This window comes from Pseudorca crassidens, chromosome 17 (genome assembly GCF_039906515.1).
Source record: "Pseudorca crassidens isolate mPseCra1 chromosome 17, mPseCra1.hap1, whole genome shotgun sequence".
NCBI lineage: Eukaryota > Metazoa > Chordata > Mammalia > Artiodactyla > Delphinidae > Pseudorca > Pseudorca crassidens.
The window spans coordinates 32,446,929-32,474,383 of record NC_090312.1 but is presented as its reverse complement, the minus strand read 5'-3'; the positions used below and the strand labels follow the sequence as shown (position 1 = coordinate 32,474,383).

Here is a 27,455-nt window from a genome sequence, read left to right as displayed (position 1 = left end):
GGGAGAAATCAAGCCATGTGTAGGGAATAACAAATGGGCCATTTTGCCTCCAGTCAAAAGACTAGGTGAAAACTAGCAAGACATCCTTCTAGAAAGGTTTGGAGGGGGAGTGATGTGGAGGCAGTGGGAAGTGGGAGTTTATGAAGGACCTTGGATGCTGTACTTTGAAAGGTCCAGACATTTTAATGTAATTTTGTTACAGGACTTAGTTTTCTAAATCTAACTATTAATGAATTTCTAGTGCACAGCCTCCCATTGTCAAAATTACATGGAAATATGTGTTCCTATCCCCCTCTCCCTCACTGTTGAACTCCCTTTTTGTTTAACTGTACAAGGAGAATAGAGTGTGCCTGATGGATATTTGTTCTTGGCTAAAATTCTGCATAAAGCTTTGAAATATTATTCTTCCTAGCAAATGTTAACAGTTGCTAATGTCACTCAAAAATAGTTGAGGAAAATATGTTTGTGAAACATACAGCTTTTACTGTCAAATTATTTCCTGGGTGAAAGGAAAATACAGTAGTACTTTGCTGTTTATTGAATGGGAATCCTTTAATGTTGTCAAGGATTTCATCAAACTGATGCCTCAAGTAAGCAGAAAATCATGTGCCCTCTGTTTTAATGTCTGTTTCCTCGTGGTGAGACAGCCACCCCACTCAGCGGTCCAGATGGGGCTACCACCCATCACAGGCCTCCCAGATAGGGTAACCAGAGCATAACTACTCTGGAGCAATGCAATTATGAATTTCTTGAGGGGGGAAAGGGAGAGATAAGTGCAGGGAAGTCAGCTAACGTGGTACATGGGTAGTTCCAGGCAGCAAAAGGGTTAATCAGATTTTCATTTTAGATAGTCGCCTTAGTAACAGTCAGGGAGCCCAGGCTGTATCTTTTCCATTTGTAGGGAATGTTTAGATTTACAGAGTAGCTTAGCTTATTATATACCTGCCTTGATTGCTGGATAAGGCTTGTGATTAAAAACAGAATAAGATTCATTTTTATAATATTGTAACGTGGAGAAAAACATTAAAAATGATGTCACTGGTGGTCTAGGATTCTGGGAAATTACTGATCTCGGAACTCTAGTGGAGACAGGGCTCCTTGAAAAGTTAAAAATAATGAAGGTCAGTATATTTTGCTTAAATGTTTAATGAAAATGAGTCTCTATTTCCTACTTTTAAGAGAGAATCTGAATCCAGCAAATAACCAGCTAACAACACGATGAGAAATTGGACATCAGCCTCATTTTTATGCCAAATTGCATTAAGGTCTCAGAGATGCATTTGTTTATATCGTGGATATCAAGTGCTATGTGGCCCTTAAATCGGGAATTGAAAAAAATCTTGCTTGAAAAGTGCTTATTTTCAGAATATCTGAAAGAGTGGACTAGTGACACTAAAATGTTGAGGTCCTTCCATCGGCCGAATAGTAGGAAAACAAACTTGACATTGGGCTTTGCACATGGCCTCAAACCTCACCTGGAGAGACAGATTTCCTAAGGGCAGAGAAAAGCATTCAATCTGTTTCCCAAGATCAAGTCTGTCTGGAGCAGCTCTGCCAATTAGTGACAAGCGCTATGTAGTGAGGCCGTGATACAAAGAGCTACCAGAGTTTGGTGGTTTCAGAAATTACTCTCTAAAACAAGAAGAACACAGTTCTTTGGAGCACAGTTCATTCCTGTGTGTGGTAGTAACTTGGTAACCACTGAGCCTACTCAAAACATCTCAAAAGTCAGTATGTCAGGATTTGGTGGCCACCGAAGTTATACATTATTTACAGACAGCTTCTGACTTACTTTTGCTGATTATATTGACTTAAAAACCCCCACGTTCCACCTTTGCCATTCTGCAAGTATCAAATATTTAGCCAAGAGAGCCACGGGAGAGATTTTAAAACAAAATGAACAAACAATCCCAAACTTGGACTGTACCTACTCAGATTGGAAAAAAGGGGGAAAAAAGTCTTGAAAAACAGAAATAGCTTGATAATTATATCAGTGGCGTAGCAATCATTCATACCTTAATGTCAGTGAATTCAGTCAGACTGCTTTCCTTCTGAGAGCTACTCCACAGAATTAGTGGAAGTGTTTGTTTCATGGTGAAAGAGAAGAATGGCCATTTTGGTGCATGGGACAATTTGTGAGATAGGACATCTGTACCTCAAGTGAGGAACTGTTCTAGGGGAGTTGACGCAGCTCAAAAAACTCCAAGGATTAGGGGAGAATGATTTCAGAATCTGGGAGACAGGAACATAGAAGAGAGAAGGCAGAAGACAAATCCTATTAAAATTTTTCCTGTCGCCAGAGAAAGATAAGGAATGTTGTCCCTCCCTTTCTGTCCTTCCTCTAACAAATGACCCTTATTCCTGGACACAGGAATTTATACCTAATATATAGCTAGATTAAGAGCTAAATAACTTTCTTGTAATCTAACCTTGAAACGTTACCATTTGCAGTATTGGGTCTATGCCAGTTCTTTGCTCAGTTTGAGTAAGAAACAGATTCTTTTTGAAGTAAAAAACAATTCAATAGGTTCAAGGTTTTCCAGGGATTTACAGACTGCTATTTGAAAAACACCAAGTGAAATAAATTAAAATATTCTATTTACTGTATTTCGAATGTATTTTTTACTACAAAGACATGGTTTGCCATTATGTAAGATAAAAGTGTATTTGTTGTCATGTTTGTTGTGTTAGAATCAAAATGCAAACATCAAATTGGAAAAAAAAATGCCCATAAATAGTGAGACCCCAAGGGGACTGCAGCCTCTGGTTTGAGAAACACCGGTGAAGGTGAAAAATGTATTTTGAGTTCCCAATGGTGAATTTTCTAATGCACTGTTATAGCCCATTTATAACTTGAACTCCCTGTGTTTAATCATTTTACACTAATTGTTTTCCCGTTTTGATTAAGGAATGTCTTTAGCACAGTCATCTAACATTTCCAACAGAGTAATGTCATTCCAACCAATACTGAAAAATAAAACAAGATTGTTGAGAGAAAACAAACTATAAATATTTCGTTGGAGTATGGAAGAATTTTTCAAATGTCTAATAATATATTTAGACTTGGCTTTTTATTAGAAAGTCTGTGAACATTCCTGTCTCCTATGTGTGTGCTCGCTCTCTCGCTCTCTCTCTCTCTCTCTCTCTCTCTCTCCAGGGTCACTACATATTTAAATTGTTTGTGTGTCTGTAACAATTTAGCATGTGAACCAGAACATAGGCAAAAAGACAGATGTTCCAATAAGCTGAAAAAAAATAAGATAATGTTCATTTTTCCGGGGTGAATAGTGGAAAGTTCAAACAGGATCATTTTCCTAGCATTCTTCCAAATTCATGGGTGAAGCTTGGATTATAACCCACGTATTTGACAGAATTGTCTTCATCTCCATCTCAAAACTCCTTCCTCAGTATCTAAGTCACTTTTGCAGTTATTTGTCTTCTCCTAATTCTCCAGCCAAGTCCCTCATTGCCTTGGGAAGGTTTTATGCCCGCCTACCCCACTTGATTCTTGATCCTTTTCCTCTCCACAATTCAAAATTTAACACTTTGCAGGCATTTTCAAAATAATGGCTCCTTTGTCATCTTCACTACACACAGGATTGCCATCCATTGTAGGTCATCAGTACGTATCTGCTGGTTTAACTGAAGTAGAATTAAGTTGATTTCAGCGGTCAAAACCATATATGTACTAAAAATTAATGTACAGACCGAATAGCAGATTATATGATTTAAGCTGAGATTTTCAACTGATTGTTCAGTTGTCAACACAGGCAAATGATGACTGAGGTGAGTAATGATGTTACCATGCTACAAAATTTTCTCTTTGGACCAAGTAAACCCTAGTGGAAGGGGAGAGAGAGATTGGGGGAACGTGGTTAGGGAAGGAGTGGAAAGGGAAGGGGAAAAGATGGGGGAGGAGTGGGGAAACAAAAGAACACTGGAGAAGATGGTTATAAACCATATGAATAATTATTATTGGAGTAAATGTCAAAACGGTTTGGGTCAAAAGCTGATGGATTTAAGGATACAAAAATTTTAGGTGAAGAAAATGATAAACGTGATACTCAGAAAAATCAATGAAAAGACAACTTTGAGAAAGAATATTGAATAGTTTCTCTGAATTTGGGTGGGAAGGAAGGGCAAGAAGAAAGTAAAAGGTGAGAGGAGGTCCAGATAGCTTTTGACATCATGTTTTGATCTCATTCAAGAAGAATAAACGCTTTCCAAAGCATCCTTAGCCTCTAACCCCAGGCATGGACTAGGTCCTCGTAGGACCCATTAACTTCCAGGTTTATCAACACCCTTGTTAAGATAGGAGTATTCAGTTTGAGGCTCTCTTAAGAGGAATGAGGAGACCTTGGCCAAGTTCCAGAGAAAAGCAGTAAAAATAGTACCGTGAGAAAAAGATTAGGGTTCCAGAATATCAAATAATTCCTTCTGAAAAATAGGAAGCTAATAATACATGGCATAACTGCCTTTCAGAGTTGAAGGAATATTACCCTAAAAGTGGAGTTCCAGCTTCCTTTTTGGAAGCTGAAAGGAAATGATTTTACATCAAAACTGGACACACTCAGTTAGACCTTCTTGTGGTTAGCTTTGGGGAATCTAACAATTAAAAAAAAATTCCCCACTTGTGGTTAATTCTCTGCACTGCATCTTTCAGTTCTTTTACCTGTTTTATTAGCCAATCACAGTTCATTATATTTTCCAAACAATTCCAGGGACACATGTTATTTTATAAGACAATATCAGAGGTCCAAGATATTACCTTATTATTTGTCTCTAAGCCTTGGTGTGTTAAATATGGGCATTCCTGAGTGTTTGCTTCATGTGTTTGAAATACTGTATTGCATTTCTTTGACTAAACTTGTTCATGTGGGATTTCCTAAAAGGGACTTTTGAAGAAATACTGGTTCATCAGTAACTTCCCCAAGTTTGCAAATTTCATCCTACTGAGTTCCGCTAAGAGTCACCCCTCTTTAAAATCTGAGTCGTATTTTGTCTTCTGTAACAGTATACCTAAAATAACTGAGGAATTCTGATGTCTCTTCTTTGTTTACCGATTTTAAGATCATTATGCATACTCAAATGCATAATTATAATTATGCATTCATGATGTTGCTTGCGCTGGCTTAACTCAGAAATAGTGTGAAGCAGCTAATCTCGAAGCTACAGGCTGTTTCCCATCACTTAGATTCTGATCAGAGCTGTTTGTTGAGTCTTATTGGAACGCGGAGTCTATATGCACCACTCCCACTGGACCCTTCGTTTTTATCACTAGTTTCACTCTCTGCCCTTTCTCCTTCCCACCCCCACCCCCCCACAAATCTTTGCTTTTAAGATGGGAAAACTACAAGATAATTTGGTTTGGTTTTGTATGTTTAGTCTATTCACAGTAATTAAATGGGAAGGATTTTTTAAAGTCTCCAATTTATTTATAATCCACATTTAGTATTATATGTAATAAGTAAAGACATAATATCATTTCTGGTGCTTGAGATTTTACCATCCACTGACCTTATCATTGAGTTTACTTTAGTGTAGCTTAAACTGGTCTAGTGCAAAACTACCAAACTTTCTTCTGTCTGTGGTAGAATAGTATGATTTTAGCCAAAAGGAAGCTGGTCTGTGTATCTTACATTGTAAAGTATTCATTGAGTGGCTATGGTAGCAGGATGCTTTTTACTTTTTACACTGTGAAGGATAGTAACAAATGTCATTTGGTAAAAAACTCTTTTGCCTTGGTCTTTAGAAACTAGAACTTGGTTTAGTCAGTAATAGCGCACCATGGAAATATATACTCAAGCTATTGTGCTATCTAGGGGTACAGTCTCCAAAGACAGGGAAGACAGAGAAGTAAATTAAGGCATTTTTGCTCTGCATGAGTCAAGGGGCAGAGCAAACTCCATCTGAGTTTCTAGTTTAGCTTTTTCTTTCTGCAGAGTTGAATTAGGGAAGATCTACTTCAGGGTGAATTAGTGACATTGTTTTTTGATTCTCAAAGTTATGGGAAAGGAACTTCATCAAGAGTTCACATGAAAGTGTATGTTTCTGTTGAAGGGATTATATCTTTGTTCCTAGAGGATGGGGCACCAGTGTGTCATTTCTTTGACATAGTTATATAGTCCCCATGCTTGTTTAAATGTCTAAATATTAAAGGAGGCCATAAATGTGTTTTTAACATCAAGAAAGGAGAGCATAGATTTTAAGAGACTGACAAGTCTAGACAAGACTAGACAAGTCTGGGGCTTCCCTGGTGGCGCAGTGGTTGAGAGTCCGCCTGCCGATGCAGGGGACACGGGTTCGTGCCCCGGTCCGGGAATATCCCACATGCCGCGGAGCGGCTGCGCCGGTGAGCCATGGCCGCTGAGCCTGCGCGTCCGGAGCCTGTGCTCCACAATGGGAGAGGCCACAACAGTGAGAGGCCCGTGTACCGCAAAAAAAAAAAAAAAAGACTAGACAAGTCTGTTTCATGAGTTTCTTCTATTTAGAGTACATGAAATTCTAGAGCCAGAGGCCTAGAGTTCGGGAGTCCTGGTCTTTCCCTTCACAAATGAAGAAAGGGGCTCATGAAAGTGATGTATTTTGACTAAGGTAATCAACCACTTAGTTACAAACTTTGAACCAAACTTACGTTTAGTGAATTCTCAGGTCATTTTTTAGAAAATATATACAACTAGCATGAAATAGGAACTACTAAGGAAAAGGTCATGGTCTTTGTAATCATGCGGGATTTTGCTTTGCGTTTGGTTGGTTTGGTTGTAAAAGACGAATGAGACAACATATTAAAAAATCAAATGAGTACTTCAGATTATGGTAGTTAAATTTAAGGCTTTGTTCCAGCATATGGACTAACTCAGGATTCCCAGTTTAGAGCCCAAGGCAGAGGAATGGCATAATTAGGAACTCAATTTCCAGAACTTTTTCAAACCATTTCCCAAATGCCCTATAAGCAAAGTTTTAGATCTCGTGGATACTAATAAAAGCTATAGGTAGGAAATTTGGACTAATTTAAACAGAATAAATTATTGTATTTACTTATTTTAACCAATAAGTAGAGCTTTTCATCATGTGAGGTAAGATTTTATTCCACTAATATTGAGTTGCCATTAAAATCTTTTCATTGTGCTAAAAGTAGTGAAGTTATCTGCCCACTAGCCAATCTATTAAGTGGATAAAAAGTAAAATGATTCATCAAAGTAGTAAAATCTCTTACACATTTATATCTGTGATACAGAGAGCATTCTGTTGATGTCTGGATAGAACAAATTAAACAGGCACAGATATTTATTTCTTAAATTTTCCCCATTTTCTCGAATCCATGTTCATAATAATTATAAATGAACACCATGAGTATTTGTCAAGTATCCGTCTAAGTGATTTGTAAGTATTCATTTATTTCATCTTCACAACAGCCCCATGAGGTATTATTATTCCCATTTCACAGATGAGGAAACTGATGCAGAGAAGTGGAGCTACTTGATCAAGATCACACCATAGATGAGTAGCAAAGGTTGGATTTAAATTTAAGCAATCTGACTCTAGAGTCCATGCTTTTAGACACTGTGTTAACTTTCCTCTCTGTTAAATTCATAAGTATACAAACCGAAGTTTCTGCTTCTTTTCCTCACCGTGCTCATCACATTGTGGAAGAACGTTGTCGTGAGTATGCCATAAATCATATTGGAATTACAACTGAACTCTTTGGTTTCAGACCCACTGGGTCAAAAGAACTACCCCTTTTTCCACCTCTACAGTATTTCCACCCAGTGCTTTTCACTGAGGCTTCTTTTTGACTTCCCAATTTGACCTTGAACTTTTCCTGGCCTATAAAACTGCTCTGTGTTTTGATCCCTTCTACCTGTGAACAATACCAATTTAAGCTGAGGAATGTGCTAACTAACAGACTGAGATATTTCTTTAAGTGGAGAATCCTCCATCAGTGAGCCAAGACCTCACAAGGCAGTTTAGATGCCTCAAGTCGCTGCATCCAGAGGTTCTAAAGAGTGGAATTGACCTGCCAGACATGAAGCACAGCTGTACTACCTTGCAGCCCAGATTGCATGCTGATGCCTCACCATAAAGTACTGTGATGAGGCCCTGCTATGTCTCTTGACCAGTTGAGCACCAAGAGCATCTGTTTATTTGCTCTTGCCCAATCAATGCTGAATTGAGTGAATTTTAGCCCAACGACATCTTGTATCTCATCATGAATTCTGCTTATGATTGGAAACTTTTATAGAGGCTATTTTTTTTTTTTTTTTTTTTTTTTTGCGGTACACGGGCCTCTCACTGTCGTGGCCTCTCCTGTTGCAGAGCACAGGCTCCGGACGCGCAGGCTCAGCGGCCATGGCTCACGGGCCTAGTCGCTCCGCGGCATGTGGGATCCTCCCGGACCGGGGCGTGAACCCGTGTCCCCTGCATCGGCAGGCGGGGTCTCAATCACTGCGCCACCAGGGAAGCCCTGTAGAGTCTAATTTTTATCCATTCTAAGCTGTAACCATTTCTACAGGTATAAAAATATCTGCAGTCATAAAATTAAGAATATTGAAAAGGGGCTTCCCTGGTGGCGCAGTGGTTGAGAGTCCGCCTGCCGATGCAGGGGACACGGGTTCGTGCCCCGGTCCGGGAAGATCCCACATGCCGCGGGGCGGCTGGGTCCATGAGCCATGGCCGCTGAGCCTGCGCGTCCGGAGCCTCCACAACGGGAGAGGCCACAATAGTGAGAGGCCCGTGTACCGCAAAAACAAAAAAAAAAGAATATTGAAAAGTATTACCTGCTTTTCACTCTTTTTTATATCCTAACTACACTATGTTACATTCTATTCCCCTTTTACCTACTCGATGCCTGATATTGGTATTTAGTATCTCAACTAGACTTTCCAGACCCCAAACTGTGCAAATGTGAGAAATAATTCACTACAAAGCTATAAATTTCACAGCTCAAAAAACTCTGAAGATTATTAACGAGGCACCATGCAATTAGTTTATACAAAGTGCAGCTAGGAATCATGCATAATGTAAAACAGAAACTGCTAACCGCTGACTCATGGAAGATCATTTAAACTAGCTTTCATGGGTATGAAGAATTGATATTTAACACAATTCCTAAGAAGATTCTTATTGCTTTAACACCATGGAAATAATTGAGTTTCTTATAGATTTGCTAAGAGGAAAAGAGAAGGCAGTTTATGATTAAGGCAGTTTTGAGCCCTGTGAATTTGAAAAAGTTAACATTTTAGAGTCTCCGTTTGCTTATACAAAATGGTCATAATGATATCTTTCTCATAAAATTGTTGTGAAAAATTAATTTATAAATTAATGTTAACACCTACAATTTTAGCACATAGTTAATGCCTAACAAAATGTTACAAATCATACATTAGGGCAATGTGTCACTTTTCCACCCAGCCAAAATTCTTGTTTTACTGGGAATTCTGCATTTCTATGGAAACATATTTCTTTAGCAGTATTAGAAACATTAGCCAAACACTTGCATAGAATAACATACCAGTACTTCCCTAAGCCCGTTACATACATTAACTCATTTCATCCTCAGAATAATCTATAACATAAATACCTTTATTATACTTATTTTAGAGATGAAGAAACTGAGACACAGGAGTTAAGTAATTTGCCCAAGATCGTACAGCCACTAGGTGTTGGAGATGCAATTTGAACTCAGTCAGCTGGCACCAAAATACAAGTTTTTAAACCATTAAGAGATGGTTTACTTAATATCCATCAAGCATATTAAGCAAGATAATGACTAAACACTTAAAATAGTATATAGATGATTTATCTTGGCTACCTTCCCCCAAATAGTTCAAATTTTGAAATATTTTTCAATATATCTTTTCAGTATATGTGCATGATATAGCAGTAATAATAATTCAGTGTGTGTATAGTAAACTGGTGTTTGATAGAAATGGAAGTGCACGGCTTAATCCTAAACATGTATGTAAAAGACTTTATGATTATGTTTTAGATGTAATTTTTTAAAACATATGCCATATTTGATAGACTTTCCATCCATGTTGGAGAAAGCTTTAGTGTTTTTCAACTTTAAAATTAAGGTATAATCCTAAATTCTCATGAAGATCCCTTAATATGTGTCTGTTAACCACTTCTCATCTATTGCTATGCTTTTGTTTGGTCACGGACCATCAAATATGCATTGCAATTTCCAAATGTATGAGGCGTATACTTAAAATATAATGAGCTTGATTATTAATATTGATTTAAATAATCTGTGTGTATATCATTTAGATATTTTTAATATTGATGCATTGTGCATCTAGAGGAAATGAAACTCATCTTTTTATCTCTTTATTCTTAGAATTTTCTCTATAAATAATAGATATTTATTAACTGTTTATTGAATGAATAATGAATATATTAATTTCTAATAAAGTATAAAGTGATTGTTTTAAAAGCAGAATAACCTAAGTAAGTCTCTCAGAATAGAAATGGTACAGAGAGAGATTTTTTTTTTTTTTTTTTTTTTTTTTTTTTTTTGCGGTACGCGGGCCTCTCACAGCTGTGGCCTCTCCCGTTGCGGAGCAGAGGCTCCGGACGCGCAGGCTCAGCGGCCATGGCTCACGGGCCCAGCCGCTCCGCGGCATGTGGGATCTTCCCATACCGGGGCACGAACCCGTGTCCCCTGCATTGGCAGGTGGACTCTCAACCACTGCGCCACCAGGGAAGCCCCAGAGAGAGATTTTTATTAATGCTGATCAGTTATTAATAATTGGAATATGTTTATACATAACGTTATATCATTTATGTGGCAAAAACCATATCTGAACAATGTAAGCCAACTTTGTTGCAAGCTTTAATATCATTCACACACAACTAAATGCAGAATTTATCCTGGTGTTTGTCCTCAAAACATGCACGTTTATGCTTTTATTTGCATTTCTACTCCTTTTATAAAGAGCATGGTTTGAGAAATGTGTCCAGGGGCAGTATTAATGAAGGTCTATCTCATTTGTTCCTGACTTCATTGCATGCTCCTTTAGTTGCCCCATAATGACTTCATACTGAACAAAGGTCCCCTGGATTGGGAGCATATAGAGCTGAATCTGTTTCATTGGTTGGAGTTCTCTTCTCATTGTTTGTCCCCCATGGAAAGCAAGGCAGCTGATTCCAGAATGGAGGGCCAACCCCTAGTGGTGAGCACTTGACTTTTATTCTCTGAAAGAGGGGAAGTAGTATAGTCCTTCTGCATCTGTTGATTTGTAAAAAACAAATACTGAAATCCACTCTCATGGTCAGAGTCTTACTCTAGACACTTGATTTAAGTGTTTGTCATATTTGTGTTATTAAAGAGTCTCACAGATTAGATAAGCTTTGTTCGATTTGACTCAGTAGCACCTTCACACTTCTGCCAGCTAGTTTGCCAAGCTTTTAATTTTTTGCACCCAACTTTCAATAACTTGTCTCATAAAAATCTGCCTTCCCAAAGGGTACTATATTTATCACAGCGCTTAGTGTATAGTTCAACAATTTCATCTTTTTCTTTTCCTCTTTGGAGGGGGAAATGTTCCTTGTTCTTATTCTTCCAGTCTTGCCATAGACCCTTTCTATCACTTTCAAATCTCAGAATATCAGGTACAATTTTAAGTTAAAAACATAGGTGAGTTCTCAATAATTTATGGTCATAGAGTGAAATAAGGGTGCAAATCATGAAAGCAGCATGTAATTAAAAGAGAAAGAAACCTTTATATATATACTTTTTAATTTTATTATATTCTTAATATAAAGAATGCCTTTTTTTTGGTTTTTTTTTGCCTTAAGATTGACTAAAACAATAATAATGAGACAGTCTAAAAGGTGGCTGGAAGATTGCAGTGGATTAAAGCGTGACAAACACACATATCTCAGTATCTGAGGATGACTTTGTGCAGGATAGAGCTTTCTCTCTCTTCCACAGAATGCCTTTGGGTAATTCTCAGAAAGAGACTACTGAATAGAATTTACCGCCTTTTAATGTAAATAGGACATTGATAGTTGAATGTGTCTATGTATCTATTGCATACTCTCTAGATTCTTTATACAAACATTTTTATTTTGACCACACCGCTTTCTCTGTCCACACCATTTTCTTTGGTATTAAAATACCCAAATAAAATAAATTAGAATGGCTTCATTTACTGCCTCACCAATAAAAATAGTAGCATTTCCTGAAGTTAAGTATAAACCCAGTGTGTTGAATTTTCATATTTATTGTCTCCTCCACACTTGAGATTTGAGTTTAGACTTGACAGAAATTCTATAGTAGGAAGGCTTATAATGATATTATTGTCAAGCTGTAAGGACATATGAGATCATCTTACAGAAGAGGAAGATGAGACGTGGAGAGGTTAAGTGATTGGCCCCAGGTCACCCAGCTGGGACCTCGGCTTTCCAGATCCCTGAACCCTGCCCAGGTTTCTGTGACAACCTCGTGTGAGGAGGGCTACTCTGGAGCAATTTACTTTTCCCTTCCCAAGGTTTCAGCGCTGACACTCTTCTGCACATTGCACTAAGTGCAAGCCCAGAAATTCTGCCAGGAGCAAAACAACACTCCTTAAACACTCTGTGACTTTCAGAGCCGTATAAAATAAAAGGTTGAAGTTAATGGCTGCCAGCTTGGAGGGAGTAGTTCCTCTTTGGAGCCAAATGTATGTGGAGAACAGATGAGACTGTGGGAGTGAAGTTGGCAAAAGGGAAAGAGAAATGAGTCTATTCTTTTTTTGAAAATGAAAGTATAATAAATATCTGGATAACTGAGATGTTTATTACTCATTTAAAGATTTTTTCCCATTTGAAAAATGAAATATCTATATCTTTAGTATGAGTACTCTTAAATAATGATTTTATATTATTCTAAATATCATGAAATGAATTTTTTTATTTGGAAGTTAGGAGATTGTTTTAATGACCTGTATATGTGGAACTATTTGTGTTCCCTTTCCTAAAAGATCATTATTTCTTATACTAAGATTTCTACTTTTAAGCAGTGACTCATGTTAAGATAACGTGTTTCAACGATTTTGAGAACTAAAAGCAAATATACCTCAGAGATAATGATTATTTAAATTTTTGGTTCATAGAGATAAAACTGGCTTTGACATAAGGAGTATGGATATAGTAGCCAAGAATTCTATCATTTTATTTCACACTCATTTTGTTTTTGAAAAGTCTCTTATCGTGTTTGAGATCCCACATACCACAGTGAACTTGAAGACATTTGTTAGCTGAAGTTCTCTGGAATTTCACTCTTGTGCTGTCCTCAAATGATATTTTGTAGAACTGTGCTCAAGAAAAACACTATTCTAATGAAACCTTCCTGGGATTTCCATTCATAAATCTGTTCTGTGCCTAATGGTATAGTGTAGTGGTTCTTATAATAGCACAGAACTGATGTCCTTCCCATTTAGACTTTCCATATATTTTCTAATTGAAGGTATTCTTAATTTCTTTGAGCTTGAGTTTGAAAATGTGTCTAGCATTTTTTCAAGCAATGCAAGTTAGATAATCTTTTACTAAGTTGTTTTGTTGTTTCTTAAACAGTAACTGTAGATAAGATACTTGGTATGAGTTTGAAAATTCTTAAAGTTACTTGTTTAAATCTGTTTCTACAACACACACACACACACACACACACACACACACATCTTGTTTTCAGACAAAGAAAAAAAAAGGGAAGACTGCATTTCTTACTCAAGGGACATCCCAATGTAGCTCAGTGGCCATTTTATTCTATTTTAAATGGAAGCATATGATTTTAATGGAAACGCGTGACATACTTAGTCATATTGACTGATGTCTGGCATTAATTAGCCATGAAGAATATTCAGGTGTTATAGCTGAGAAGCTTGTTCTATATCACCACACAAATAACTTGAACCTTTTGGTACCACATGGAGTACGGTGATTCTGTTTGTGTAGTTTAAAGTGATACTCTTATTTTCTGAAAGAAAAAAAATTCTTTACCTTGGTAGCATGAAGCTCAAACATTCATGCGGTGTCCTGAATAACTTTTTAAAGGATATTTAGTAAAAAGCACAGTTTTATTAGGTGGAAATCATCATACTAAAAGTTTTATAGCTCTAGTCAAATCAGTAATGTTGAGGCTATATGCCATGCCCAGAATTACTGAAAATACAATTACGGAGAGCCTTAAATTATCACTTAACATTTCTCCCCACTCCAGGTAGTCCAAAATAATAAGTTATTATGCCTCCATGGAACAGGCTGTTGGTGAAGGGAATTTTTAAATTCAAGCTCACTGCCACTAGAGACTTCACACAGTTAAAAGGACAAGGATACAATGTTTTCACAATTGTCAGATTGAATTTGAATTTAATTCCAGTGTGGAGAACTGCTTGGATACATTAACTGAAACTTTTACTGTGTAAAATTTTCCCTGTGGTAGTACAAGGTCAAATCACATACAGTATCATTTTTTTTTTCCATTTAGATGTAGAGAATAATTCAGCTGGGAGAGATTGGCAGTGGTGGTGGCATCTCATTGCTAAGGGCCAGTAATATATATATGTGTGTGTGTTTTTCTGGTACTAATTATATTAATCTAATGTCTACAGTAATTTGGAAATTCTTCAATGCCTAATATCAAATACGTTTTTATAGCTGAGAGAACAGAAACAGCTATGAATTGTTAAAACAGCTATGAATTTTGTCAAACAGGCCCAACCCGTTTCACCTATTACCGAGTTATGGAAGCAACACACCAGGAGAATTTTCAGCAGTGTCAAAGTATGTCTCATGGCACTGGCTTGAGATTCTCTCATGAAATTTTGTTATGTTTCCAAACTAAAGTCAGTGGAGGCCAGTGTTTCCATCAAATGCCACTTCTGGGTGTTTTTTTGTTTCTTTTAAAGACTGTAATGTCAGGCTCTTTCATAGGTCAGATTTTCCTAAGACTTCTAGCTCTTTGTAAGTAAGCTTCAGTTTGGAAATGTTCAACAAATATTTCCAGCAAGATTTGGAATCCCTAAGACAGCATTATGTCACCAGCCCCTTAGGTTGGAACTACCCTCTATTCTTTGCCTTTGGGCTGCCTGCTTTTAGCCCCGGTAACCTTTTGGCTTGAGTGTAAACATTTACTGAAGGCTCCCTCCTTTGTCGCTCCAGTAACTCCAGAGGTTAGTGAGAAGTGGATGCTAGTTTGACCTCTTTTATCCACATTAGATGATTCTAATTATTCCTAAGAAATGACACTTTTGACCCATTTTGTCCTTGTCAAGTTTGTCTGGTTGTAGACTAAGCGTGAAACTCTGGGTTCAAACAGTGTCCAGGAGTGCAGATTTTTTTAAACTTACAATGGGGAGCCTCAAAAGCGCACACTATTTCTTTTTAAAACATTCCAACTTAACTGAAATTCAGGCTCCTGTTATATACCTTGAATTGATTTATGACTGAACGAGGCTGCCTAGATATAAAGTACAAACTTTAACCTGTAAAAACCCATGGGCTATTTCAATACAGAAAAACAAACAAACCAACCAACGGAAACAAAGTAAACCTTTGTATAAGTGAGGATGAGCTAGGTTTTGCTGAGGTTGTAAGCAACGCTGATATTGTAACAGTTTTTTACATTAAAACAGTCTCTTTCTTTCTCATGCTACACGTCCACTGTAGTTAGGAGGTCTTCCTCCTTCCCATGCTTGACGGTCAATTCAGCAAACACAAGGAAAGATGGTGAGTCCATTGGTCTTATAGCTTCTGTGTAAAAGTGACGCGAGTTACTTCTTATTCAATTTCATCGGTGAAGTGATGTCACAGTCCCATACCTAACTTTGAAAGAGACCTGGAAAGTGGAGAGTTGGAAATAATTGATCAATAGCATTAATGACTACCACCGTCTTTAAACTGGGTCATAAAGAGTTTTTGTCTTGACTTCTATCCTAATCCCTGCAAACATTACCAGTGCCTGAGAACTAGGGATTACAGAAACGCTCTTTGCACATTTTTAATTCATTTATTCACGTAGGTATTCAGCAAAAGTCTGAAGTGCATCTGTGGTGTACGAAACACTGTGCTGGTCGCTTCATAAGACAGCCTTGAGGTAGAAATCATTATCCCCACTTTACAGATGTGTATCCTGAAGTTCAGAATCCTCAAGTTTAAGTGATTTTCCAGTCTCGAAGCCTGCCAGTAGCCCATATCGGGATTCTAGCCTCGATCATCCAGCTTCAAGGAGTCAGTGATGTCCTTTCTGCCACACTTCAACTGTGAGGTTAATAGTGAATCATAAAATGTTTTAAATACCCAGTTATAGAGGCAGGAATTGTTAGTCACCGCTGTGTATTTTCTCATACTTTAAGGCAAGAACATTAAGTATATCTGATGATTGTGGAATAACAATGTATATTTGGTGTTATTCCAATAAGGGAAAGTTGTTTCACTTCTGAGCACATTTGATAAGGAAATTAAGTCATTTTTTAAACTGTAAGTCAGTAAATCTGAATTTTTTTTATATTAGTTTTCTATTGCCACTAAAACACATGGGCAAAAACTTGGTAGCGTAAAACAACACAAATGTATTATCTTAAAGCTCTATACATCAGAAGTCTAGTATGGGTATCACCAGACTAAAATCAATTTGTCAGCAGGATTCCTGCTAGAGGATTCCTTTCTAGAGGATGTAGGGGAGAATCTATTTCCTGTTTATTCAAGTTATTGGCAGAATTTAGCTCCTTGAGGTTGCAGAACTGAAATCGCTGTTTTCCTCACTTCCTGTAACTGAGGCCCATTCCCAGTTTCTAGAGCCCAGCACACTCACTTCGTGGCTGCAGTGTGCCGTCTTCAAAGGCAGCAAAGGCAGGTGGAATCCATTTCATGTCAAATTTCTTTGCCCTACTGTTTTGCCTTTCCCTTCTACTTTTAGGAACTCGTGCTTAGATTGGGCCCATGTGGATAATCTAGGCTCCTCTCACCATGTCGTAGCCCTAAACCTTAAGCATGTTCTTCAAATCCCTTTTACCAAGTAAAATAACATATTCACAGATTCCAAGGGGTTACGGTGTGGATATTTTGGGGGGACCATTTTTCTGCCTACCATACCTTTTACATCCATTCTCTTTTCCCAACACGTTGTACCATCTGCATGCTACCTCTGTAGGATGCTAGATAAACATTTTGGCCTTACTTTCTTCATTTGTCAAATTAGTGAATTAAACTCACTGAACTCTAAAGTTGCTTCTGGCTCTTAACATTCTAGACTTGTATGAATCCTTATGATGGAGAGAGACATGGGAAAGTAAACCTAATGATCAAAGTGGATATTATTGTTATTTTCTATTCATGGATTTTGCTGGAGTGTAGATTTCATATAATCCTGGCTAACTCCTTCCTTCTCACACTTGGTAATCTTCTTTGAAGGCAGTCAATCTCTACAAAAGTTGACTTCTTCAGAAAGAAATTGACTTACCTCCTCAAAACTGTAATAACTGGTCCCTTGAGATTTTTTTATCTATTTTACAGCTTGGGTATAGCTTTCACCAAGTCTTTGCTACATTTTTGCTTTTGCCTTATTGATTTGGAGTCAAAGAAATTGTTTTCCTTTCAATTTTGTTTCTTGAAAGGTCAGATTCTACCAGATCCTAGGCATAATAAATGTTTGCCAAAGTTTTAAAAGGTATAATGCCTAACTTACCATTAAGGAAAGATATTAAATAACTATTTTTATTTGTGCCACAAAGTCAAATCCTCTAAATCTTAATTTGCTTATGTACAAAATGGAGAAAATGGTAATGCCTAACTCCTGGAGTTGTAAAAATCAAAAAAGATAATTCAGGAGAAGTACTTAACACCCAACTTTTTGCAAGTATTCAATAGATGTAAACCACAAATATTGTTTTATAGTAGGAGGTGCAGAGGTGGACAAGTCATCTGAGTTTGCCCAAGATTTTCCAGTTTTAGCTCTGAAATCCAGCATCCTGGGAAGCCCTTCAGTCTCAGGAAAACCCAGACAGTTGGTCACCCTAGGAGCGGTAGTGTTTGGAAACAGAGCTAAATGTAAATATGGGCTCTGTCTTCTGCCAGCTATTTGACCTAAAAGAAATTATTTAATCTTTGAGTTGCAATATCTTTGTCTGAAAATATATATGAGGAATAAATAAGTAAGGGATTTTGCACAAGTAGCAGCAATAGTAGCAACCTTATTCTTCCTGATTAAAAAAATCTTTACTGTCTTCCTTCTGCTTAGAGCTTTAAGCACAGAAAGGTTTTGCTTGATATGAAAAGGTCCTTCAAGATCTGATTCTAACCTGCTTTTCTGGACACATATGCTGTTATGGCCCTTCCACTTATAGGTAGTGATAATAATAATATCAATGATGATTCCAGTGATGACAGGTAACTGTTATCTGGTGCTTTCTGTATATGAAGAACAGCTCTAAAGACTTTATATAAGAACTGAAACCAAAGAATCCCAGAACTAGTCACTATTTCCTGTACATACCACTCTTATACACTGCTCAGACTTCGCCCAGGCCATTACTAGCAATTGCAAATGCTTCCTGTCTCTCCTTCAAGATCTTGCCCGAAAGTCACTTCCTGCATGATATGATACCGTCCCAGAAGCCACAGGACAGGAGTTTCTCGCCCTTCATTGACCCCAAAACAATTGACACATGACTTTGCACTCCCTACCTGCTACTGTTTGCCTTATAGTAAACTTTTTTTAATGTATCTGTATCCTTCACCGAAAAAGACCTCTTCCTATTCCTAGCACCCAGCACAAGACTGGATAAGCAGGTTCCTTTGTAAAATTAATGGAAGATTGTGGTACCGGCAAACCAATTGATTTACTTTACAGCAAAGATTCCCTAAAGAATTTGTGATCAATGTTTATTTTTCATATTATCTATGGAAAATTGTAAAAGCTGCTTTACTGTGTAGAAATCCATGTGGCTTTAAGAACTTTGGGTATAAAGATGAAATAATTTAAGATGCATGTCTTTCTCATGAAATAAGAGAATACAGTAGGAATGAGCCAGATGCCTGTTGTTAAAGTCTGTTATTTAAGATCAGAAGAGAGCAGATGTTACAAATGACACCACTAAATCCCCCATGCGCAGGCTTATCGAAACGGTGGAGTCTCTCCCGTGACTAGTTCTGCTTGCTTGGAGACCTGCTGCCACTGATCTGTGGACTTACCTGCTTCTCTAGTAGTAAAAGGAGCTGAAATATGCATAATTAAGACCTATGATTTAATTGGATATGGGCCACTATCACTTCAGATTGAAGAAGCTTACTTGTTCTCAAATTATATTTTGAAAGTGGAAAAACAAAATCGTCACTTAGCCCAGCGGTCCCCAACCTTTCTGGCACCAAGTACCAGTTTCGTGGAAGACAGTTTTTCCCCGGGGTGGCGGGGATGGGAATGGTTCAGGCGGTAATGCAAGTGAGGGGGAGTGGCAGATGAAGCTTCGCTTACTAGCCCACCACTCACCTCCCGCTGTGTGACCAGGTTCCTAACAGGCAGCCGACAGTACCTATCTGCAGCCCGGGGATTGGGGACCCCTGACTTAGACTAATAACCAGAGGGATAACTTGATAACACTTTGTCTAGATTGTTTTAAAAAATTATAATATAAAATTACTTTCTTCCCCCAGGGCTTTCAGATAACTGTTTTTCATGGTTTTACTTTCCAAATATTAAGATACATAGTTGAAAAATTGAAGACTTTAAAATCAATTAAAGTATGAATATGAAAAATCAGTATGCTAGTATTTCTTATGGTTGATCTGGTTTACCGCCTCCTCTGTTTTAATATTTGAAGTATTTTTTTAGACTTATTTTTAATTTGTCCGTCATGGTTGATTTTTTCCATTAAGTAGTATATTTTATGGTAGTTTTTACCTCTTACAATATAATTGATACATCAAAAATGGGTTAGGGGCTTCCCTGGTGGCGCAGTGGTTGAGAGTCCGCTTGCCGATGCAGGGGACACGGGTTCGTGCCCCAGTCCGGGAAGATCCCACATGCCGCGGAGCGGCTGGGCCCGTGAGCCATGGCCGCTGAGCCTGTGCGTCCGGAGCCTGTGCTCCGCAGCGGGAGAGGCAGCAACAGTGAGAGGCCCGCGTACCGCAAAAAAAAAAAAATGGGTTAGCATTGATTTTATGCATAGCTTTTAATATGGCTTTGCAGTATCAATAGAAGATCTGTGTCTCATGCACTATCAGTGTCGTCATTTGGCCAGTGAAACGAGGTTTCCGGATTCCTGAGAGATTTGAAATGGCTAGATTACATAGAACTCCTCAAGTGGATACTTGCTAATGCCAATTTGGGAAATTTGTGATAGCACATAACATGTGGGAAAGTCCCATAATGGGCTGAGATCTCTCCGGTAGGATCATATCTAGGTGAAAATCCAGTTCAAAAATTACCTTGAGACCCTGGTATTGTACTCTGTGTTGTGGTTTCATGATAGTTGATATACAGAACCTGGGCTGGTGAATGATAAACATCTGAATGCCAATTCACTCTGACTCATCGGGAAACACCAGACTTGCTAAGGCTTACTTATTTCCTCCCTGGTTTATTTCCTGCCATGTTTAACATAGTTAAAGACAAATAATTTGGGTTGCAAACGGCCTAAAATGATGACCCTTTTGAGCCTTGTATTTAAAATGTACACTGAAAATATTTTGTTAGAACTAGAGCACTTGTCTCCCTGCTTCTATGCTTTTCAGAGCAAGGAATGTCATGCTTTAGTTGCTCTGCATCTGAATTTATTCCCAATTCCTCTTTTATAGTCTTTTCTGAGACAGTGTATGGTGAGTCATTAGTATTAATATTATTTCAGTTTCAGTGGGACTACATGTCCATACTTAGAAAAGGGTGTTGGTGGATTTCATTATTCATTCAGAATAAATTTCTACTCTAATATAAATGTTGCTCAGGATAGAGCTTTGAAATGGATCCTGATTCTTTAAATTCTTTCCTGTCTGTTTCAGGAAATAGTGAGATCCTGTTGATAGTAAAGTACAATGTGTCTAAAGTTCACTTCTAAACACTGCTCTTTGCGATGAAAGTCATCTGCATTCTTTTTATAATTCAGAGCTGCAAGAGATCTGTCTAATCTTGGAGATCTGATCCAGTATCATTCAGAAAAAAAAATATTCTTGATAATAATTCTACCCTTCAGATTAGTGAAAGCAGTCAAGCTTTACAGCTTCTGTCGTCTTAAAAAGATATCATGAGACAGGGGAATAAGGACTTGGATTATGGTTTAGGAGATTTAGTTATTTGGAAAAATAAAATGATTAGTACAGTTATTATTCAACTTTTTAATCAACGAAAGCAAATGGCATCCGTTTGTTATCATTCTTTCTACAGAAGACAAAGGCTCAGGTCCCCATGGTGCTGACTGCTGGTCCCAAGTGGCTCCTGGATGTGACTTGGCAAGGAGTGGAAGACAACAAAAACAACTGCATTGTGTACAGCAAAGGTAAGTGCAAGATCATTTCCCTCTGGCTTTGGATGTATTGAAACCTGAGTGTTGCAAAGTAGAACCAAATGAGCTGAAAGGGGAGCACAAAGTAAAATGGGGTCCTCTCTCTTCCTTTTTCCCTTATGAATCTCCCTAACCTGTGGTTTCAGCAAGCCTACTGGGTTTTTTGTTTTTTGTTCTTTTCCTGTACAGCATAAAACAAAATGTGTTAGACCATTAATTACTTAGCGCCATACACATTCACCTAACCGTGGATTGGAGTGCCTTGACTAGTACCTTCCTCGCTGTTACTTTTATTCAGAGCGGGTTTGATGAAATCTCGGATTCCTCTCTTAGGCATCATCCTTCAAAAAGTAAATTCCTTTTGAAATTTGGCAGTCCGTGTCAGGGTGTCAAGGTGCGAGTTCTAGAAGGCGCTGCATTCCAGCCAGTTTCCTGAATCACACACGATGAGGGGATAGCTGAAAAGGAAGCCATTGCAAAGACTGAGAATTCCTCCCCATGGTGATTTCTGAAGGGCAGGGGGCAAATGCTAGGGAGGAAGCGATGGCTTGCAGAGCATTGCCTTTGATTTGCTCAGTGTGGCATCAACCTAGACTGCGTCAAACAGCTACACCCCGGCTGCAGAGGAACCGCTGCTCCGGGACACACAACATGGGACCGACTCCCCCAAACTCAGGCCCCTCCACGTGTGTGGTGTGGTTTGCCGCACTTTTCTCCATATTCAAGTTCTGGGCCCAAGCTCTTTACTTTTACAGTGAAATCCCTAATCTCACTCCTTCGTAAATATTGCAAAACTTTGTGCTTCTCATGTTTAATTTCTTTTCGCTTTCCTTTTTAACCAAATAGACCTACTGAGATCAAAGATGTATTTGCACATTGAACCTAGAAACCATAAAAGCATACAAGGGAACAAGCAAATAAGCACCCCTATCAATATATTAACATATAAAACACTAATCATAACATCAAAGACTCTTAAAAACTTGCTAGAAACAATTACAACTTGTTCCTATAATCATTACAATTTGTACACTTATAAGAGGATTGCCTTTAAACTACCATAAGCCTTTGAAAGTTGAAACACCAGAAAGAGGGAATTTGCAAGCTAAAAAAACAATCTGCACACCAGGATCTGATTATATTCCTTTTCCTTCTGTAACTGCTGGTCTCATACCCACTTATTTTCAAACACCAAATACCTGTGGTATGCTGTTAGGAGCTTTTAACTAGAAGGCAAGTAAGATTTTCCCAGGATATGTCACTATGTTCTATCAAAATGGGAAGCAATATTATAGTGAACCAGCTTACCAGTGTCCACATTCAGAACGCAAACACTGCAAAAGATGGCTTGGAGTGTAGGATCAATGACTGGGACTAAATTTTTGTTGTACAATATCTTATCTCTATGATGGCAATGCAATATGGAGGAACCAAGAGGATAGCTATTCTATCATAATCCAAATCCATTACATGTTTAAATCGGGCATTGTTTTAGAAGAGATGATTATTATATTGTTACATAAGGAAAAACACTATAACCAAATTGTAATTCTGTGTTCAATGGAGTACGTTAGTTTGAACATGTTTACGTGTTTGCATTATGGTTAGATGTACCTTAAGCCTCTTGGCAATAAACATTTTGGAGTAATTTGTAGAAGCTTATTAATTAACTCATAAAGCATGGATTGAGCCCATCTGTGTGCTAGCTTTGTACATGGATAATAGCAGCCACCCTTTATTAAGCACCCCTGAATCCTCTCCTTGGTACTCCCATACCAAATTCTATGCACTTCTCTCATTGCTCTTTTAACCTCGTTTTATGATTATCATTTTATGTTTCAAAAAAAGAGTAGTAAAAAGTTAGGTATTGTTGCCTGCCTTTCCAATCTACTCTATATTTACTGAGGGCAAGGATTATGTCTCAGTCATCTTTTTATCCTTGGTCTGGCATGCTGCCTGTACAAAAAGAGCACAGAGTAAATAATGATTGGTTGACCAGATAAACAAATGATGTATGGCTGCTAGAAACTATAATAGGCACATCACATACTGTGATGATGACCAATATGAATTCCTAATATTCAGTAGTTTTTAACCTACAAAAGGTAACTCGATATTGTTCAACTTACAAGAACAGATGGCGTTGCAATTCAAATAACAAGGACTGCAGTAACTACTGTATATGCGTAATTTCATTTAATCATCAGTTAATACCTCCTAGTAGGTAATTAACATCCTACCCAATTTTATAAAAAATGAAATTGAGGCATAGATAGATTAAGTAATTTGTCATGGTCACATAGCTACTGAGTGTTGTTTTTCTTTTTAATTGAGGTATAATGTTGATTTACAATGTTGTGTTAATTTCTGCTGTACAGCAAAATGTTTCAACTACTAAGTGTTTAAAGTGGGATGCAAACACACATCTGTCTAATTAAGGGCCTGAGTTGTACATATTAGAATACGGTCTCCCTGCATTAAGCTTTCAAGCAGCTAGATGAGATAAGTAGTGTGTTTCTTAATTTACACAACCTACATTGTGTGTGACGTAGAGCAGTAGTATGTTGTCCCTGGTCCAGGAGAGCTAACAGAGAAGCCAAATTTAAATCCAGGTTTTGATAATTCCAAATCCTATACTCTCTGTACTGTGTGACGCTACCTTTCCCCTTGACACTATTACATGATGAATAAATTCTCTTAAACTACTCAAGCATTTCTGTGCAGAAATCACAGAGTATTATTAGAATATGACACTTACCAAAGTACACTTCACATAACCCTAAGATTAAAGGAAAAGTCCCAGGACCAAATATTGCCTATCTTGGCCCCTCTTGAAAACTCACAAGGCCTTCTGGTATGAATGCTCTGAGAAGTCCTGTAGTAAAACAAAACAAAATAAAAACCTGTGTAACTCGTTTGACTATAAGATATGCATATATTTTTTTCTCCAACCGGTGGACATCCATTGGAGCATTGGAATTAGTTCTCTGGTTAACACACTTGGGAAAACTCTGCTGTAGACTCTACTCTGATCTCCTAGACGGGCTTCAGAGGCCTGGTGCTAATTCCTGGAATTCAGGTTGCCTTTGGAGGAAGGGAATCGTTCACTCAAAGTTCTGTGAATACCTCGATATTCTAGGATTATACTAGGGATTGTTCTCATCATGGAAAATAGGACCCCAGGAATCACTCCTACCAGGACCACATGAGCTCTGAAGCCGTCTGTCTTCACGGGCTTCTCAAAGCAAAAGAGTTTTGCAGTTGGAAGGGTTTGGTGATTTAGATTTAATAGGTACATATTGACTTGAACATCCGTAATGTGCGAGACATTTTCATAATGTGTATGTTATTTATTAGTTGGGGCTGTTTTGTTTTCAAATGATAGAAATCCAAATGAAATCGGCTTATACAAAACATAATCAAAGTGTAAGTGTGTGTGTGTGTGTGTGTGTGTGTGAGCGTATTGGGGGTAGGGGAGTCCATCTGCTCATATAACTGAGAATCCAGGGATCTTCTAAACTTCAGGATCAGTTTATGCTTTGTCCCCAGACGGTCTCTATCTTCTGCCTCTTCTTTCTTTGTGTGTTTCATCCTCAGAAATGTTCTTGTCAAGTGGTGGGAAACTCCAGACTTCTTCTACAAGCACAGCAATCCCAGGGAAAAGAGAGCTTTTCTGAGTTTTACTTGGGGTACATCACATACCAATGCTTGAACCAATTAATCCCTATGACTCTTCCTTACAAACTACAATCATCTGTAGACCTAACCCCACATAAACCACTGAGACAGAGGAGAAGTAGTTCCCCAAGTGAAACCAAAGTGCTACTTCCAGACAGAAAAGAACGGTTGCTTGATGGGCTAACATCCATGTACCCAGATGCAACACGTTACTCCTAATGTCTAAAAAGCTCTCCCTGAAGATGAAAAGTAAATCCCAGATGCCAAAATTGCATTGCCTTATTCTGTTTTCCAGCTAAGAACCTAAACTACTTATGAATTCTAGGCCAAAAATCACCTTTATTGGGCCTGGCTATCTGAAACTATATTAGTACCTATTTACAAATAGAATGTAAAATACATATATGTAGCATTTTTAAATGCCTTAACTGTGAAATTTTTTATAATATTTTCTTATGGCATGTAACTATTACCATTTAAGAAACATGCTTACTTTTTGAAGTATTTTTAAATGTGGGCTAGCAGTAAAATTAAATATAATTATAAAATTTTCATTTCCAGGGTGTCCATCAAATAATTATTATCAAATTACATCACTTAGTGCTATTTGACAGGCTGCCATCATCCTGTTTTATCAAAGTAAAAAAAAAAAAGTATAGTATTTAGCATTAATATTATAATCTGATGTACCTTTTTTTCCCTGCCTCAACTACCCCCCGTCATTCCAGAAAGTAATTAGCTCATCCAGACACTGATGGACCAGACTTGTTGGGTTGTCTGGTTTCTGCCATTATTCTCAGCAGACTCCAGATAATTCTAATTTACTTATCTCCAATGGAAAAGTACTAAAAAGCACCATGCTGAAGTTAAAGGGAGGCTGCTGGAGGGGAAGATGAGCAGAGGCCTGCCCACTCACTCCTAAAATCCATGAATGCCTGTCGAGCATTGGAAATTAACTTCTTCTCTTTTCCCTATACCTCTGTATTTTTTTATAGCATTTGCACAGTATGGTGCCCTTTCTCATTTGTGAAAAGTAAATAAGTTACTTCGAGTTTCATGTTTTTGAACGAAATTAAACCTTTAGCATCTTGCATGTGAGTTTGTTCATTCGAAATTAAACCTTTAGCATCTTGCATGTGAGTTTGTTCATTCAGTTCACTGCAAATGAGGAAAAATTGAATTATTTGGGTTTTCGTGGAGTGTTATTTCAGAGCAGCCACATTCTCTAGGTATCTGGATGAAGAGAAGAAACATTGTCAATCAAAGGAGTGAAAAAGTATCAGCTAACCCTCAATCTCACCTTAACCATGGAAGATTTCTTTTTATATAAAAGAACAATATCATTGTAAAAAACTGTTGCTTACATGGAACCTTGGGCAAACCACTTTTCCTCTTTAAATCCTGATTTTTTCAACTGTAACAATGAAATAGCAGTGGCCGTCTCACAGGATCTTTGTGAAGATGCACCTGTACGCATAACTGCATATGTTATTATAAATATTGCTGACAATCTTATACTCAGTCCAGTTTGCCCTTTTGGTTATATGTCAGGACAAATTTAGAGGAAATGAACCCAGGCCTCCATGTTGGTATCAAGCAAGTGTGTGAGAAAACCTGGTCATCAGATACCAGATTTATAGCCAAGAATTCCATAAATCCCATTTGGTCCCTGTGAACCCACAGTATCTGCAGAGAACTGCATTATAGAATCAGAGGCCAGAAAAGCCTTTGCCTAAAGATACTTTTTCCCTTGGGCACAAGATATTTTTAATGAAAGTCATATGTAAAAAGCTAGTATAAAGATAATAATGATGATAATATTAAAACTAGCAATAGCAGTTACCATTTATTAAGCACATATTCTATGCCAGGCATGGTTTTAAACACTTTACATACGTTTTCTGGTTTACCGCTACAAGAAAATTATGATGTAAGCAGAATTATTCCCACTTTACAGATGAGTAAACTCAGGTTTAGGTAAGTAAATAGTTCAAGGATATATAGCTCATACGTGATGAAATTGATATTCAATCTTAAGCGTGTTGACCTTGATTCCCAATTATGCAATTTAGCAGAGTTTTGATGATACCATTTACTAGGCCTAGATTGTAGGTTATTGGTCTTCTTCACAAATTTACGTACATATTTATCAATGAAACTTTTTTTTCCTTGCTCTGTGGTTTGGTTTTTAAGAAAAAATTTTCCAGAACTAAAACAGCAGTGACAGCAGTACCTTATGCTAATTTCCCTGTTGCTTCGAAGGCCACAGCAATTTAAAGTCATGTAGAAAACTAATCTCCAAAT

The 27,455-nt window shown here is 37.8% G+C and overlaps 1 protein-coding gene across 1 annotated transcript in view; it reads left to right on the top strand.

The window, feature by feature from the left end:
* ZFPM2 (zinc finger protein, FOG family member 2) overlaps positions 1-27,455 on the top strand; it is a 467,161-nt gene that overhangs the window by 291,881 nt on the left and 147,825 nt on the right. Inside the window, exon 5 of the mRNA XM_067711504.1 lies at positions 21,356-21,467. Coding sequence (XP_067567605.1) covers positions 21,356-21,467 — 112 coding nt within the window. The remainder of the gene's footprint in view (positions 1-21,355; positions 21,468-27,455) is intronic.